Raw genomic sequence first — 18,868 nt, forward strand, 5'->3', positions numbered from 1 at the left:
TTGTTTATTAATAAAATAACACTTATATCTCTCTCTCTCTTACCCATGTGTATTTGGATTTGACATATGTAAACCATTGTCATAGGGTGCATCATTTGTCACGGGCGATGGTGTTTCTACACTGCCAAATGTATTGCTTTTGATTTGATCTAATGGTGGTGTTGGCCAGGTTATATTTGTACCTAAAACAGTTGGTCGAAATACATAGTTTGTTTTTGTTGTTTAATTTTTATTCCATTATGTTTGTTGATCGTGTTTAAATAGCTGTTTAGTTTGATTTAGTTGTTAGTGTGAGTTTTAAGCATGTGGTGATCTAGAAATAGTTGTCCCATCCTGATCACCACTATTTTATTTTTTGTATTTTTTTCTACTCTACCTAGTGCCACAATAATTACTATTTGTAAAAAAATAATAAAGACAGTGATAAATATTTGAAATAAAAAGAAATTAAAATAATATAAAAGAAAAGAAAACTACAGAGGGTGAAACTTAAGTAATACATATATTCCTAAAGTTCAATATAAAGTTACAGCTTAGAAAAATATACCAAAAGAAAACTCTACCAGTGATGTGATGAAAATACAAAAAACCTTTGGGATTTCCAAGAAGAAATAATTAAATTTCAAAAATTGTGTCTCTTAACCATTCAATTATAGAATTCATTGCAAATTAATTTATAATTTATTTGAAAATTCATTCTTTTTAGAATTTATTCTTTAGTGAATCATTCAAATTTTCTTTAATTGAAAGCCATTACAAAATTGGTTAATGAAATTTATTGAATGATTCAATTATTCTTGAATTCAAATCTATTGCAAATAGGTTGTTTTTCAAATCAGTTTCAAAATGATTAAAACCAAAACAAACTGAATAGAGAAAAAATAATTTCAATCAATTTGTATTAGATTTGAATTAACAAAACATAGATGACAACTAGATAGGTAACTGAGAGCCAAAAACCTATGTCTGATGTCAAAAACCTAATTCATGAGAATGTATTGCATATATTTTGTTATTGTATCAACCGTATGTGTGAAAAGAGTGTAATTTTTTCCATTTTATTGCTCTATCCTCCTTTATTCTATGTAAAAAACTTAAACTTTTAAAGTTTGAATGAAATTTATTATGAATTAATTCCAACATAAATTAATTTAACGATGATTGAACTCAAATGAAAGACTTATATGTTTGTAACTAAATTTTGAACCAGTTCTCGTAGCCCAAATAGGCTGAAATTTGGCATTTCAGCACACCAGATAACAACGCAATATTATGTTCGAAAATTCGAACTTATGTTAGAACATTTTTTAAAGCTGTTAAAATAATCCTTTGTTCATATATAAACCTGATGACAATTCAATATTTTGTTCGAAAATTCGAATTTATGTTCGAAAATTTTTTAAAATTGTTAAAATAATCTGTCAATCATGAGGATTATTTAAAAAATAATTTTAATTTCATTTGAACCAATTTTCTACATTTTCTTACATTTTCTAATTTTGATCAAAAAAATGTTATAAGTAAAATCCAAAAATTTGATTGAAATTTGGCATTTAATCACACACACGCAATTCGAAAATTCGAACTTATGTTAGAAAATTTTTTAAAGCTGTTAAAATAATTTCTAATTCATATATAAACCTGATGACAATTCAATGTTTTGTTCGAAAATTCGAACTTATGTTCGAAAATTTTTTAAAATTGTTAAAATTATCTGTAAATCATGAAGAATCTAAAAAAAAATATTTTAATTTCATTTGAACCAATTTCTAATTTCGATCTTAAAAATGTTTTAAGAAAAATCCAAAAAATAACATCATTTCCTAGAGATTTCCCCAAAAACGATAATTTTAGTCGAAAACTCGAATAATCTGTAAATCATGAGGATTCTTAAAAAAAAATTATTTTAGTTTCATTTGAAACAATTTCTTAAATTTTCTAATTTCGATCTTAAATTTTTTTTTAAAAAAAATCGTTATTGATTTATGTCAAAATTATTATGCAGATTGAATGCTTTAATTCAATCTGCATTCCAGACATACAAAATCGTCTTTCAAGGCCTCTTAGCTTCAATTCGTATGGTTCCCAATTTCCTGGCTTTGAATGAATCCTATTGCTTGCAAACGTTTTAAAATTGGTGATTGAGTAGCTCCAAATGCTTCTGCAAGCTCTTGTTGAGTTTGACAATAATTTTCATGGAGTAATGCCTCCAATTCTTGGACTTCAATCTTTTTTGGCTGGTATGGGCGATATTTTCATTTATTCTCACTTAGTTATTGAACATTATTGTTTAAAAAACAAAGTATTTTTGCTTCGAAATGTCGAAATGAAAACAAAGCGTCATATGCGGGAAGTTTTACTTTACTTCTTTCATTTGAATAAAAGTACCTCTGAAGAACACCGATTGCTTACCAAAGCTCCATCGGTGTTAAAGTGCGAGAGATTGTTTGTGGCCAGCCATAAAAGTTTGGAGACCAAGAATTGGAGGCATTACTCCATGAAGATTGTTGTAAAACTCAACAAGAGCTTGCAAAATCATTGATGCCGATAGATCTAGAAAGAAGATTTTGCATATCCGCTATAAAAGAAAATTTGTGCACGAATCATTATTTGCGATGAAAAATGCATGCATGTCTCATCGGGAGGAAAAAATAGCTTCTGAATTTGATTCAATCGTATTGATCTTCATGATCTCAATATCATCTTCATCTTTCACAAAAACTAAGCCTGTAATACAGCACATTTTCTACAATTTGACACCCTCTTCAAAATAGTTCGACTCTACTAAGTACTACCCCTATTAGAAATAATAAATAAAACATAAACAAAAACTTTACTATTTTAAATAAATAAAAAATATAAAATGTAGTAATTAAGCATGCCAAATGGTTTTAAAATGAAAATAAATAATTTAAAATGGGTGCAATAACTGAAGAAAACAACACCGAGATTCGAAATAAGAAAATAGGGTGAATGAATAATAATTCAAATAATAATGTTAGTAAATAAATAATAGCACAAAAATAGATTCTAAGAAAATTATGAATAAATTTGGAAAAAAAACAAATGGAGAAACAATGAAAGAAAGAAATAAATAAAGAAATCAAAAGAACACTCTTACTATTTATAAGTAAATCATCACCCAAACTAGCTGAATCAGGTAAGACACTTTCAGCATCACCACCACTTGATTCCTTACCGGGTGTAGGAGAAGGCATAACAAAAGTCACTTCAATTTGTGGTACAACACAACCAAATATTAAAGATTTTTTCGTATTTTGCTAAATAAAATAAATATATAAATAAATTAGTTAGTTTTCATAATGAAGAACAATTATTAACAAATTACAGTTGTTTATAAAGTTTATCAAACCTTTTGTAGAATTCTGTCAGCATCCAAAGATAAAAATGTTGCCATTTCATTAAACTCTTCGGCCATACGTAATAGGAACAACAATTGATAGTGATCCATTTGTACACTAACTAAATTTGAAATATGAGCAATGGCATGCAAATCAGCTGTACGCTCTGCAGCCTCCGAAGATGTTTGGGATTTACGATCCACATGTATGTCCTCTTCGCTATCCAGAAAAGGATTTCTAGGCAATTTCGTATTACTATTCGCATAGTCTAAACGATGGATGTTGGTTTCGATGGAAGCACTGCCCGCCTTAGTGGTGGAAGCAGCAGAATTTGAATCACCACTACTGCCCTTACGACTACCGCCATTACTTTGGGATGCCAAAGAGCCAGCAGTGCCAGTACCGGAATGCAACCACAATGTTATGGGTACGGCATCCACGAATGGTATGGATTTGTTGGCGCCCAATGAACGGGCACCAAGAAAATCTATCCAAACGGGATCAAGTTTTATGCACCAAACATCCCGAGGCTCAGACCACATAGCATAACGTGATAGACATTGTAATGAAGCGGATTTTGGTATCGAAGAGCGTTGTCCACCAATACCAACACCCCCACCACCACCATTATTATTTACCGCTGCTTCGGCCGCCGTTCCCACATCTGTAGCGGCCACATGCGATAAAATACGATCTGTAACTATGCACATGTCGCCGGCAGCTGAAGGAAATCCAGTACCAAATACCAAAGAACCTTCCTGTAAGGAATGTAATGCTTGTGCCAAATCTGCACGAGATGAACCCATTTCACGTATATTGGTTAAAGCAAAGCGTGATATTTGTATTTGCATCATTTTGGGACGATCCTTTTGATTCGGCGTATCCACGCTCGACTCGATAACAATACGAGGCATTATGGCTTCGACTTTAACATCCATATACATTAGACTGGGTTCGTTTTCAGGTTCATTGTACAAGGATAATTTGGATGATCCCTTTAACGTCGTAGACTGGGAACCATGCGATCCAATGGTGGACGGTGAACCAATGGCGGCCGAGTTAGTCGGCGATACCGCTGCAATACTGGTACGTAACAGACTCTCATGCAGATTCAAAACAAACGAATTGAACCACAGTATCGAGCAGAGATCAAAGTGTACTTGTAGTGGATTTATGTGTACAAATACCTTGGACGGGGGTACTAAATGATGAGTTGAAAGAGACGTTTGTTTAAAATTAAAAGAGAATAATTAGTGTTTTAAAGCAGCAAATATACTTACATGGGAATATAAAATCTCCAGGATAATAAAAATATGTAAATTCTGCATGTAAAATGGGCATTTCGGCCGGAAATGAATAACGATCTTTATCACCTGGAATATTAAAGTGTTTAAGTATTAATTTAAAGTATTTTGTAGAAAAGATATGTGTAAATTAGGATGGCTCCAACAAAAACTGTTGTGGATGCTCCCTACTATTGTAAAATAAAAGTTTAATCTGTTTCTAAAAATGTTTGTAATGGCGTCAGTATTTATTTGGTGAGCTGGATCAATGGATCAAAATTTAAATTTTCCATATTTCTCGCAAAGGAAATATATGAAATTAGTATCATGTTAAAAATCATTGGAAGGCTCTTTCAATGCCGTTTCTGAAATTATCGCGTAAGTCCAAAAATATTCGAACTTTTGTAATTTTTTGCAAACAGATCGTGGCGAAAATATATTGCAAGAAATATTAAAAAACATTCAAAAATAACCGCCATTCAAACATTTTGAGAAATTGTCTCCTCAAAAAACTAAACTTTCATTTTAGTTGGGAACACGGACACCTTTTTTTCTTCCACACAAACGGGGCCATCCCAAAGTATATGGAATTAGTAAAACAGTAACATTAACTTAAACATTTAAAATACACTAATAAGATTATAATTATTGTTGTTTAATTGCCGTGAGATTAATTTCAAGCTCTTTTATATCTATTCAAATATGTAGTATGATTTTTAAACTTAATTTAAAGCTTTACAGACTACGATCTTTGAGTTTAAAACAATGTGAAAAAGCTTTCCAAATGACTTCTTTATAATAGATATGTAAATGCTTGTTTCCAGTAGCTAAAGAGTTTTCCTAATGAAGTTAGTTTAATTATTGATTCGAGCGAGCATTTCCAAGCTCTTTGAAAAACTACGAGCTGTTAATTTACGATATATTTTTGGTATTTTTAGATAAAATATACTGCAGAACGTTCTGAAAGAGGACAGTTATAGGATTTTTATTTACCCATTAGCCGATAGTACCACAGTCGCTTTTGCTAATCCGAATCTGTATTTCCTCGACTTTACTATAGATGATATGAATCATGATGATATTCTTTTTCCTTGTCTTCAATAGCTGGCAATTACGAAATGACTTTCGGATATGATAGCTAGGCACGATCTCGTTTTTTTCCAGTTACAGTTCCATAAAGATTAGGAGAAGGAGGTGAATATAGAAGATGTATCAAAAAGACCCAGATCTGCCCTGATCAGTAAAATTAGCTGGATCAGCTATTTAATTCTTATAATTTGGAATAATATGATGTCAATCTATTCAAAATATATAACTGCTTCATTCGAGTATTTTTTCGATAGATCTTCTGTTTAATGTTTGGAAATAAAATAGCCTTCCTTTACCGATACATTGATGGAAAATATATTTCCTTCCACTAATTACATTTTCCATTTTGAAAACTATTAATATTAGTTTGATGTGATTCAGATACGGAGAATACTATGGGTGAGAACAAATTTAGGAATAGTTCCATCAAAGAAATTTATTCGTTTTATTGCAGTAGCTAAAACTAGAAACATTTTTAATCTGCATTGATGTTTAGGCCAAGGAACTGTTGGGTTCATAAATCCATTAGACGAAGTCAAGTAGATTTGTCTGGGCAGTTGAATACTAAGGGATGCCATGAGGACTACGATCACAAGCTGGGTATAAACTGGAGAGGAACTGTATATGTGGAATCAGTATACGTTTATCCTGTTATTCTATCCCGACCACAGTTGTACCAAATATATTCTTGTTTTCTGCAACAGGTTATTTTCTTTTTCGTATTCCCAATTTATGACGTCTCTGTCTTAATGTTGCTAAGTACGACCAGCAATGAAATGCAGCTTGTATATTCCTCTGTAAGTTGAAGAAACTGCTTGCACCGGTGGTGCAAATGGAGTTTCATTGTATATTACATAAAGCCAGCACTATTTCTTATTTCTGCTATTTGATAGCTTTAAATATTTAATATAACTAGGGAATACTGGAGCAGCATAATTGAACACTGACCGACAAATGGTCTTGTACAACCTTGTTTGTACTGCCCAATTTGTGCGTAATTGCAGTGGCATGAACTCAGAAGGTATTTGGACTCCTGGCACATTCTCATTTAACCAAAAATATCGTTATTCACATTGTATATGGTGCATTGGAATGCAACCACATATCCAACTCCAGCTTTTGATCTTTGGCATATATTTCTTTATCGTGTTCCTCAGGGGTTTTGTATTAGGGTGGCTACTGCCGGATATCTCATTGGTAATACGACACTTCGCTTAACATCTTGGCATTTCTACTAATATTCTCATCATTGATCTTGCCTTTGGGTCGTCTTCTGGATTCTATTATTTGGCATGTTTAAAATCCAGGTCTTATTTGTCTACCTATCATATCCTATTCCTCCAAACGGTCAACAAGAACCTAGCGAACTTGGAACTTTTACCCTCTTTTAGTCACTCTGATGACTGCGTGTTAGAACTTCGAATTAATTAATTCAATTTAGGTTAAACTCACAAACATCTTAATTCAGAGTTAAACCATTTCTACAATTCCCAACAAAACTAATTTTGTAGCTTCATTCATTCATAATTAGCGTTACCGTTACCTTATAACCGTTTCGAATCGGTAACCAACCTTGTTCAAATGCTTTAATGACTCAAAAACGAATTAATTCGATAAAGAATGAATTCTCTCTCAGAGGAATGAAATCAATACATTCGAAGTATTATGGAATTAAGCCTATGAATTAATTCGTAATGTACTCTTTATAAGGGAATGTTAATTTGATTTTGAAAATCTAATTAAGAATTAATTATTTCAAATCTTAGGTCTAGAATTAATGTGTAGCTATTTCTTAATAACTAGTTCCTATAAAACCCTATAAAATTACTTAAGAATCACTATATTTTTAAACAGAGCGGATTCCAAAAGTTATTGCGATATCATTAATTCTATGAAAGTTCTCAAAGAATCTGAAATGGTTCCATTTAGAGTCCCTCTAGCATTAATGATTGTGGTAGTTCAAAAAATTTGCCTGAAATTATATATTTGGACTATGTCATTATGGCGGCTGAGTGTATAAACAAACCGTCCAAACAAACCCTTTTCGATCATCAAATATTCTACAAAATCGTAAAGCTGAATTAATTAGTTTTCAGATTCTAGCAACCACTTGTATTAACTGATGGAAAGCTAAAATAAGCGTTAAAATCAAAATAACAAAGTGTACTTTTATCCGATTTTCTTTGTTAGCAATAAATATATGTCACACTTATCACATTTAATATAATTTAAAAGACAAACACTTTTGTTTCTTTAACATTTGTTCAACTGTTAACATCTAAATAACAAAGCTTTAACAACAATAAAAGAAAAACAAGTAAGAGAGTATAGTCGGTTAAGACCGACCTTATAATACCCAACACTGATTATATAAGCCAATTAGTTTACTTTTAAAATTTCAATATTTTTTTTCAGGAGTAATTTCTGAAAGGGGTTTTTATATGGGAGCTATGTTTAATTATGGACCGATCACCATTAAATTAAATCGCGTTATTTCTTTTTATATAAAAAAACTCTTTTTTTCGTGGATTCCAAAATTTTTATGAGATTAATGTTTGTTAAAATGGTTTTTGTAAGTGGGCCTTATATGAAAGCTATGACCAATTATGGACCGATCATTATCAAATAATGTCGTGTGAATTATTTCTATATAAAACATATTTATGTTGAATTTATCGTGGAGGCCAAAATTTTAAAGAGATTTAGGCTGGTTAAAGTGATTTTCGGAAGTGGGCTTTGTATGGGAGCTAAGACCAATTAAGGACCGATCGCCATGAGATTAGGTCACGTGATTTAATTCTATATATAACATATTTGTGTTTAATTGTAGGTGGAAACCAACATTCTTAAGAGATTTAGATTCGTTAAAGTAATTTTCGGAAGTGGGCCTTATATGGGAGCTATGGTCAGTTATGGACTGAACCGCAGTAAATATTTAAATGTGATTTCTTTTTATATAAAACTTAGTTGTGGAGAATTTTGTGGGAATATCTATATAAATCAGACATTAATGTCAAAAAAAGTCATATTTCGGGAGGACATTTGTATGGAGGCTAGGTGAAATAATGGACCCATTTCAACCAGATTCAATTGGTTTCGTTCTTGGGCCAAATTTTATAGCAATATGTTCAAAATTTCGACCTGTACTTTGCGCACAAGGTTTACATGGATAGCCAGACGGACGGACATCGTTAAATCGACTCGAAAAGTGATTCGGAGTCGATCGTTATAATTTAAGGTGGTTGTTGCATTTTATTTTTTGGGAGTTACAAACATCAGCACTAACACAATATACCTTGATCCACTATAGTGGTATAGGGTATAAATACAAACGATTTGTAAGAAAAAACTTAATTATATTCAAAAACACGTTACAAAATAATAAAAAAAAAAATACAGAAAAATATTAAAATAAAATAACAAGACAACAATTGCATGCAATAAAGTTGTTGTGTTTTTTTTAGTTGAAGCACTTTTTTCTAGAAAACTATTACTAGTTAGAGACAAAAGAACTAAAATATGCAAATCACCTGGTTTTATTTTCCTTTTATGTTGTGCTATAAATGCAATTTTCGTATTATTTTTTTTTCAAACGAAGCATTAGGAGAGCCGTGGTCGAGGATATTTTAAATTGTTGTTCAAATTATGACATAAAATGTCAATATATTTTTGCAAAACAAAAAAAAAACGACAGCATGTTTATTTAAGCGCATAAATATATAATTTTTTTCGCAACACACACAAATATGAAGCGTTGAAAGGGGAAAAAAGTTATTAAGCAAATAGAGAAAAATGCCATAAATATTTAGAATAGAGAAAAAAAAACAATGGAAATAAAAATTATCATACAATTATTAGTATACAAGTGACAATATATATGTATATATAGGTAGGTAGATGTGTTAATGAAACACCAAGCTTTATTTTATTTCCAACTATTACCATTATAGTGTAAATAGTCTGTAGGAAACTTGCAACTTACCGGACACAAACTCTTTGGGCATTTGTTTTTTACCCGACGTTGTTACCCGATACAATTGAAAATCCTCTATACGCAGTATAACACACGAAGACATTAATTTCGATAAATTATCGAGCACGGTTTTTTGCTGTTGTGTATGATGACTGTGATGACTACCGCCCGACGAAGCACCTGAATTAGTATTACTAGCCAATGGGGTGGGTGTACTACTGCCAGTGGAAGAAGTGTTAGTTGTTTTGCTGGCTGGAAATTGTGTTGCTAAAGATGAGGGATTTAAGGTTATCGGTGAATTGGGTGTGCTACGTTCGAGGGGAGCATGTGAAGAGGGACGATTTGGTTGACTTAGATTGAGTACAGCTTCACGAAATGCATTAAGCGATTCTTTCAGCCAGAGAGCGGGTGATACAGAAGCTTCTTTATATCTGGAATATATATAAATAGGAATTTTGTAAGTTTCGAAAGATTTTAAAACAGAGAAATTATTGTGTTTACTTGGCCCAGTGGGATCTATCAGATTTGGCCAAATGATAGGGGTAGTAATCCACTTGAAAAGCCTGTACAGAAATTTGCAAAGCACCTCCTTTATCCAGTTCGGGATAAGTAGAACGACCATCTGAAATATAAAATAAAGTGATTTAATAAAATTGTCAATTTTGAACACCAAACAAAACTCACCTCCTTCATCATCACACAAATGTAAGTCAATACGTTGACTAAAGAAATGATACGAAGTTTCTCTCACATCGAAAGCATTGAACATTTTCAGCTGATTGTTGGCGTGAGACGATTCACTTTGGCGATTTTGTTGTTGAGCCAATTGGGCTTGATACTCGGGCAGAGTCTAAAACGAAAGAAAATAAACATCAATAGAAGCTTGCAAAAACATCAACTATCGAAACTACCTCCAATTTTCTAGCCGCCTTCGATTTTTGTGTAGCCGCCGTGGCAGACTTAATAAGGCCCGACAAAGAGTCTACAAAATGTAAAGCTGCTTTCAGCTGCGAATCCGTTAAGACCCACAACAAGTCGTCCAAAATTAAAACCAAACGTGAGGCCAATAAAGTACAATCGGACAAACGTTTTCGTATGGTTATGCGACATCGAGCATGATTGGTGAGCAAACGTAGGGGTGTCAATGATTTATCCTGAGTAGAGCTGGCCTCAATGCGTACGGTTTGCCATGATAGCTCTTTGAATATCAATATAATGCCACGATGCGAGTCTTTGAGACGCGTGAAACGTAAATCACCATTGGCCCATTTGGGAGTCTTGGACTCTACTCGAATGCGGGACATCTGTTAACAATATTTATTAGTAATTTTAGTTAGTTTAGAAAGAAATTTTAAATTTACGTTTTTGTGTAAAAACAATGTTTTTGTGTAAAAACAATGTTTTTGTGTAAAAACAATGTTTTTGTGTAAAAACAATGTTTTTGTGTAAAAACAATGTTTTTGTGTAAAAACAATGTTTTTGTGTAAAAACAATGTTTTTGTGTAAAAACAACGTTTTTGTGTAAAAACAATGTTTTTGTGTAAAATCAATGTTTTTGTGTAAAATCAATGTTTTTGTGTAAAAACAATGTTTTTGTGTAAAAACAACGTTTTTGTGTAAAAACAACATTTTTGTGTAAAAACAACGTTTTTGTGTAAAAACAACGTTTTTGTGTAAAAACAACGTTTTTGTGTAAAAACAACGTTTTTGTGTAAAAACAACGTTTTTAGTAAAGAAACAACGTTTTTGTGTAAAAACAATGTTTTTGTGTAAAAAAAATGTTTTTATGTAAAAACAACGTTTTTGTGTAAAAAAAATGTTTTTATGTAAAAACAACGTTTTTGTGTAAAAACAACGTTTTTATGTAAAAACAACGTTTTTGTGTAAAAACCCGTTTTTGTGTAAAAAAACGTTTTTGTGTAAAAACAATGTTTTTGTGTAAAAACAATGTTTTTATGTAAAGAAACAACGTTTTTATGTAAAGAAACAACGTTTTTATGTAAAAAAACAACGTATTTATGTAAAAAAACAACGTTTTTATGTAAAAAAACAACGTTTTTATGTAAAAAAAACAACGTTTTTATGTAAAAACTAATTTGACTAAGTTTAGCAAGAGTTTAAAACTTACCTGCACAGAGGCTGTAAAGGCGGTACTTAAAAATTTTACATTAACAGTATTAACAATAATGGTTATGCCATCAACAACTTTATGTATAAAACTATATTTGCCCTGAGGTGCCTGTGGCAGAGATCCCCCGCCCGCACTACCTCCACCACCACTCCCCACACCATTTGGGGATTTGTTGTCTGCACTACGGGAAGTAGGGTCACATGTTTCCACCGTTATATTAACCTCATCCAGAGTCTAATGAAAAATTAACATCAGTATTTATTTGAATTTATGTATTTCAAAATTTTTCTATTACTTACCAGCGTTATAGGAACACTTTTTAATTTTGTCCAACTTATACGAAATGATACATGATTACACCATGCTGAGGTTAAACGCAACCATGAAGGCAATTCCAATAATTCGGTGAGCACAGCTTCATCCAATTGTAAATTAGATAATTCACCTTCACCACGAAAGGTACTTAAATTGATTTTATCTGATGATAGATTTTTTGTGTATCTGTAATAAAAGAAACAAGAGGGGGGAATTAGATAACAGAGAAATTATTATTATCATATTTTTGTATGTAAAGAAATATTTATATTTAAATAGTTTTACTGTTCATAGGAATGTGTGCTTGTTACAAGTACACCCTCTTTTGTTGGTTTATACTTTCTGTCGATTTTGTTGTTTTGTGTAGATTGTGTTGGTCACATTATTTGACCCCTATGGTTTATTTTATTGTATTATATGTTGTTTTTTTATTTGTTTGCAAAATGTCAATGTAATGAAAGCATTCATTGTTGAACTTTTGCTAAAAGTGGTTGATTTTCATCAGAATTTTCAAAGAATTTATTGAATACTTAGTTTAGTTCATTGTTCAAACAAATGTCTTAATGTACAAATAGGATGGGGGTTAGGTTGACTTTGAGGGCATCGTTTGATTAATCGACAACCCCAAAAGAAATTGGTTATCATTGATCTGTATCGTTAACAGTTGGCCTCAATAACCTTTTGTTTAAGTAATAAACTTATTTAAAAACGTAAAAATTAAATTTTTTGTGTTAAAACTTAGTTTTTGTGTAAATACAAAGTTTTTGTGTTAAAACTGATTTTTTATGTAAAAACAACGTTTTTGTTAAAAGCATGGTTTTGTGTATAAAATAAATCAAAGTTTTTGTATAAAACAAGGTTGTTGTGTAAAACCAACTTGTTTTCTGTAAAAACGTTTTTCAGTAACAACGTTTTTCCGTAAAATGAAGGTTTTTGTGTAAAAACTAGGTTGTTGTGTAAAACCAACGTTTTTGTGTAAAAATAAAGTTTTTGGGTAAATCTAACGTTTTTGTGTAAAAACTAACGTTTTTGTGTAAAAATAAATTTTTTTGGTATAACTAACGTTTTTGTGTTAAATGAAGTTTTGTGTAAAAACGAAGTTTTTGTGTAAAAACGAAGTTTTTGTGTAAAAACGAAGTTTTTGTGTAAAAACGAAGTTTTTGTGTAAAAACAGGGTTTTTGTGTAAAAACGAAGTTTTTGTGTAAAAACAGGGTTTTTGTGTAAAAACGAAGTTTTTGTGTAAAAACGAAGTTTTTGTGTAAAAACAGGGTTTTTGTGTAAAAACGAAGTTTTTGTGTAAAAACGAAGTTTTTGTGTAAAATCAACGTTATTATGTAAAAATAACGTTTTTGTTTCTCAATAAAATCAAGGTTTTTTTGTAAAATCAAGGGTTTTGTGTAATAACAACGTTTTTGTTTTTCAGTAAAAACCAACGTGTTTGTGTAAAAATAAAGTTTTTGTGTAAAATCAACGTTCTTGTGTAAAAATAACGTTTTTGTTTTTCAGTACAATCAAGATTTTTTGTGTAAAAACAAGGCTGTTGTGTAAAACCAACGTTTTTGTGTTAAAACAAGTTTTTGTGTAAAAACAAGTTTTTTGTGTAAAAACAAGTTTTTTGTGTAAACTAAGTTTTTGTGTTAAGCTAATTTTTGGTGTAAAACAACGTTTTTGTGCTATACAACGTATAAAACAACGCTATTTCTGTAAAAATGTAAAAACGTTTTTCAGTAAAATAAAGGTTTTTGTGTAAAAAAAAAGGTTGTTGTGTAAAACCAACGTTTTTATGTAAAAGCATGGTTTTTGTGTAAAAAATAAGTTTTTGTGTAAGAAAAAAGTTTGTAAAAACTTTTTCAGTAAAATCAAGGTTTTTGTGTAAAAAAAGGTTGTTGTGTAAAACCAACGTTTTTATGTAAAATCATGGTTTTGTGTAAAAAATAAGTTTTTGTGTAAGAAAAAAGTTTTTGTGTAAAAGCTATGTTTTTGTGTAAAATCTACGTTTTTGTGTAAAAACTAAGTTTGTAAAAAATAAGATTTTAGTGTAAAACTAAATGTTTGTCATAGTGTTTCCAAACTCTTTAGTTACAATGTGGTAGACAGCGTCTGCACTTGTGCATGTACTTTGAATTCTTTTCAACTTCTGCCTGGTTTGGCAGTGACAGTTTAACGCTGCATTGATTGAGTTTTAAATTGAGCATAAAAGTGTACACGAGTTCAATTTGATTTCATGTGTTTTTTTTAATTAGATTTTTGTGTGATTTTACAGACATGATTGGATTTGTTGCACAACATTCAATGACCCTTGTGAAAAAAATATAGTTTTTTAATGTGAAAATAAAAATAAATTTAAAAACAATATTTCACAATATTTCAAAGAATATATTAATAGATATTAAACTTTTTACTTTTCAATTGTTGTCATAACTAGAGTCGAAGCTTCACAATCATATCGCTTGGGTTATACCCTCAAAGTTTGCATTATTTAAGAATTTCAGATAGTTTTATATTTTTTACAAAAATGTTAGGTATTTGTCAGAGTGAAATAGATTTATTGTCAGAAACTTCAGTAATAAAACTAATGATTGCCTTCCACGGTAAGTATAAGCAAATAAAAAATATGATTGTGGCAATCATAATCGAACAGCTTTTTATTATAATAGTTTGCTGTCAAATTATATTATGGTTCATTTATGAGAATGTTATTTCAATTATGTAGTATCTAGGGTTTTTAATTTCCCGACCATTTTTGATTCCCGGGAATCGGGAAATTTTTTTTCTATATTCCCGGGTATTCCCGAAATATATAATGATAATGTAAATTAGGAATATTATAGCCAAATTTCATATAAAAACTTAGTGTTATCATTATTAAATATCAGATCTTCGAATTAATTAATAAAATTTGAGCTTAATTCACTAAAATCTTAATCCGTAATTAAAAAATGTCAGCCTTTCATTCCATAAATCCTTTCATAATATTTAATTGTTTAGATTCATTCCAAAGCCTTTGTTTAAACTGAATTAATTTTAAAGTTAATTAATAACAGAATTTATTCAAACTTTGAATGATTAAATTTTTGTTAAATCAAATCATTTCCAAAATTAATTGAAAAAATTGTCTTAAACCTTTTTGTACTAGATTTTAATTGAAGAAAAATTTAATCATTTAATAAATTTTTGAAGCTATTTTGTTATGGATTTGAAGAAGAAATTTAAAGAAATTAGAATGATTCAATAAGAAATAAATTCTATAAATAATGAATTCTCTTTTTAAATTTTCATACGAAAATCCCCAGATAAATAATAATAAGCGGTATATTATTGCCAAGATATAAGCAAAAAACGTTTCACTGTTTTTTGTTGAAAAAAAACAGAGTTCTAACTTGTTTTCTATTTATTTTCGTCAGTTTTTAATTCCCGGGAATCGAGTAGTGAAAAATTGGCAAAATTGTCGGGAAATTTGTACCGGGAATTCTCGGGATAAAAACCCTAGTAGTATCGTAAAATATCATAATGAAATACATTTTTTGTAACGAATTTTCTCGTTTCTAATAAGTGCTACATGAGGATTAAAAATTGAAATTGTCAAAAAAAAAATTTTTTGGTCAAAAAAACTTTTTCATTTTCAAACTGAAATTACTCCTTAATTGTCCATGGGAAGTATACTCGATCACTACATGAAAAAAAAATCTGGTTAATAAATATTTAACCCGATTTTAAAGCATTGTAGATCCGACTTACTATGGCGTTATATACGTCGTTACAAAGGTCTTTGTAATATCTATCATTAGACATCCATATTGTCTGTATTAATGACTTAGTAATCCAGATATAGATAAAAAATAGGTCAAAAATCGAGGTCGTGGTTTTTTACTTATATCTCAGCCATTTGTGAGCCAATTTTCTCGATTTTAAATACCAACCGAACAGGGGTCTATAGCGGATATATTGATGTATGAATCATGTATGTTAGATATTTGGAGTCTACGGAAAGTTGATTTCAACATACAGACAGACTGAAATAGCTATATCGACTCTGCTATCTAAATGATCCAAAATATATATTATTTGTAGGTCGCAAATGTAAAAACGGAATGACAAACTTGCCACTCATGCTGAAGGGTATAATAAGTTTTAATTATTTAAAACACTAACACAACTTTTCTAGGTTACCCAATATTAAATATGTTCAAAGTTTCTAACATTAATACCATGTCGTTGTAAGGATTTATTTGTTTTTAAATTCTGTAAATATACAAGAGTACATTATATCCCTGCATATACACTGTCTTGTTTTAGTGTATGAATACGTATTTTATATTCATAGACATAACGTTGTTTTTATACAAACAAACATTTTTATAAATGATGTATTTTCTATTTAACATACATACACACACACACAAAAACAAAGCCTTTTAAGTATAAGAAGTGTGTGTGTATTTATTTACAACGTCACTTGTATTTTTACTCCAAGTACGGACTCAAAGTACCACTAACTATGTACGTATGAATATAGACTACAGCGTAAATTTAAACATGACCTTAAAGCTATCTTTATATATTTGTATCTATGTGTATCTCCCTATGTTTGCATGTGTTTGTACAATTTTTATTTGTGTGTTTAAGAGTTGTTACTTACTACAAGCAACAAATGCCTATGATGACTGTCAGTATTTCAACAAAAAAAAAACAAAATATTAAGACTCTACAAAACACCACAGGATTTTGTTTTCACAACAAACAAAACAACAAAACACATAAAATAATCATAACAACAACAACAAAACTGTTGCAAATACAGTGAATGGATCCACATACTTAGCAGCACTTACTTTACACACAAATTTGAAACACAGTGCAATAACCCAGCAAAAAAATTTTTAGCTTTTTATAAAACAAATTTCCAGCAAAGCCATTTTAAATGTTTCTCGTTGTTAGCAAATATGGCTTTTAAATTTCTAGTCTAGTTATAAAAATCTTAAGTAATATTAATCTCAATATTTGCAATTGTATGTTGGCTGAGAAACTAAAAATGTCTGTCGGTAAGTCTTCTTTTTACTTTGTGTATCGAGGATAAAAGCAAATATACTTAGATACACTTGGAGAAAAAAAGAACCATTACAAACATATGGCTAAAAATAAATGCATTTTTACTATAACAATTTAATAACATAATATTTGTTAAATAATTCAATAGAAATTCTATTATAAAAATTAGGATATTTTAGATAAAAGCTTTACACTTATAAAGCGAATTGCAAAATATTTTAAATAATATCAACATCTTTGAACAGATAAATAATATAAAAATCATTTAAAGAATATCATAAATGCTAAGACGTATTATTATTATTTTTCTAACTTCGTAATAAATATTAATTATACGCCACATAGTTTTCATGATACATATGAAAACAGTGGGGCGTATGAGTAATATTTATTATTATTATATTGCACCTTAAATGTATATGAATATTTGTTTGTATCTTCTAAACTGCTGAACTGATTTAAACACAATGTACTAGAAAATTATAGGAGAGACCCTAAGCTTTTAGAAAATTTAACTTCAAACCATTTCGTTTTTACACAAGGTGAGTTTAAGGTTGTAAAAGAACTCTACTACGGATGTAAAAAAAAATATTTTATTTTCGTAATTTTATCAAATTGCCCTACTCTACAAAATCAAATTTTTAAGAGGGTCACCACTAGGTTTTTATCCCGGGAATTCCCGGTACAAATTTTCTGGGAATTTTGCCAATTTTTCACCAACCCAATTCCGGGATTTTTATTCGGGAATCCCGGGAATTAAAAACAGACACAAATACATAGAAAGCAAGTTAGAACTCTATTTTTTTCACCAAAAAACAGTGAACAGTTTTTTGCTTACATATATCTCGGCAATAATAGAAAGAATAGAAATAATAATAAGTTATTATTATTTATTTGGGATATTTCGTATTTAAAATTTAAAAAGTGAATTAATTATTAATAGAATTAATTTATTAATGAATCATTCTAATTTCTATAAATTTCTTCTTCAAATCCATAACAAAATAGCTTCAAAAATTTATTAAATGAATGTTCGTGAGAAATTTGCTATTTAAAATCAGCAAAATCGGTCCACAAATGGCTGAGATATGAGAAAAAAACCAGGACAACCTCGATTTTTACCTATATCTGGATTACTAAGTCTTAATTTATACAATATGGATATCTAATGATAGATATTTCAAAGGGTCAAAATCGGAAAAAATATTTTTTTTATATTTTTTTCACCAAAAGTTTTTTTCGCTAAATATTAAAAAAAATTTAAAAAACCAAACAAATTTTAAAATTTAAAAAAAAAAATTAAATTTAAAAAAACTTCGAAAATTTTTTTTTTCCAAAAAAAAATGAAAAAACAGCAAAAAAAATTATTTCTTTATTTTTATTAGATTTTTTCTAATGTGGGCTTTCAAGGACATTATTATATTGAAATGTAAATAAAAGAAATTATTTCATTTTTTATCCGACGCGGTTTTTATTAAATATATTTCTTTCATCATGTAAAAATTTACGAAAGAAATATATTTAATAAAAACCTATCCCTGAAGATGCTGAAAAATAAACAGCGAAACGTCGGATAAAAAATGGAATAAGTTCATTTATTTACATTTAAATATAATAATGACCTTGAAAGCCCACATTAGAAAAAATCTAAAAAAAATAAAGAAT

At 29.8% G+C, this 18,868-nt stretch overlaps 1 protein-coding gene across 3 annotated transcripts in view; it reads right to left on the reverse strand.

Annotated features, from left to right (window-relative positions):
• The window catches only part of LOC135949837 (bridge-like lipid transfer protein family member 3B), an 89,841-nt gene that overhangs the window by 17,078 nt on the left and 53,895 nt on the right, over positions 1-18,868 (reverse strand). For 2 of the 3 annotated variants that reach the window (XM_065499282.1, XM_065499281.1), the window contains exons 2-12: positions 12,138-12,339; positions 11,836-12,072; positions 10,619-11,011; positions 10,392-10,557; positions 10,209-10,329; positions 9,717-10,138; positions 9,265-9,291; positions 4,643-4,735; positions 3,374-4,563; positions 3,122-3,281; positions 44-182 (exon numbers count right to left, since the gene is read on the reverse strand). In XM_065499282.1, coding sequence (XP_065355354.1) covers positions 44-182; positions 3,122-3,281; positions 3,374-4,563; positions 4,643-4,735; positions 9,265-9,291; positions 9,717-10,138; positions 10,209-10,329; positions 10,392-10,557; positions 10,619-11,011; positions 11,836-12,072; positions 12,138-12,339 — 3,150 coding nt within the window. The remainder of the gene's footprint in view (positions 1-43; positions 183-3,121; positions 3,282-3,373; positions 4,564-4,642; positions 4,736-9,264; positions 9,292-9,716; positions 10,139-10,208; positions 10,330-10,391; positions 10,558-10,618; positions 11,012-11,835; positions 12,073-12,137; positions 12,340-18,868) is intronic. The other variant, XM_065499283.1, reaches the window with a different exon arrangement.

This window comes from Calliphora vicina, chromosome 2 (genome assembly GCF_958450345.1).
Source record: "Calliphora vicina chromosome 2, idCalVici1.1, whole genome shotgun sequence".
NCBI classification, from domain to species: domain Eukaryota; kingdom Metazoa; phylum Arthropoda; class Insecta; order Diptera; family Calliphoridae; genus Calliphora; species Calliphora vicina.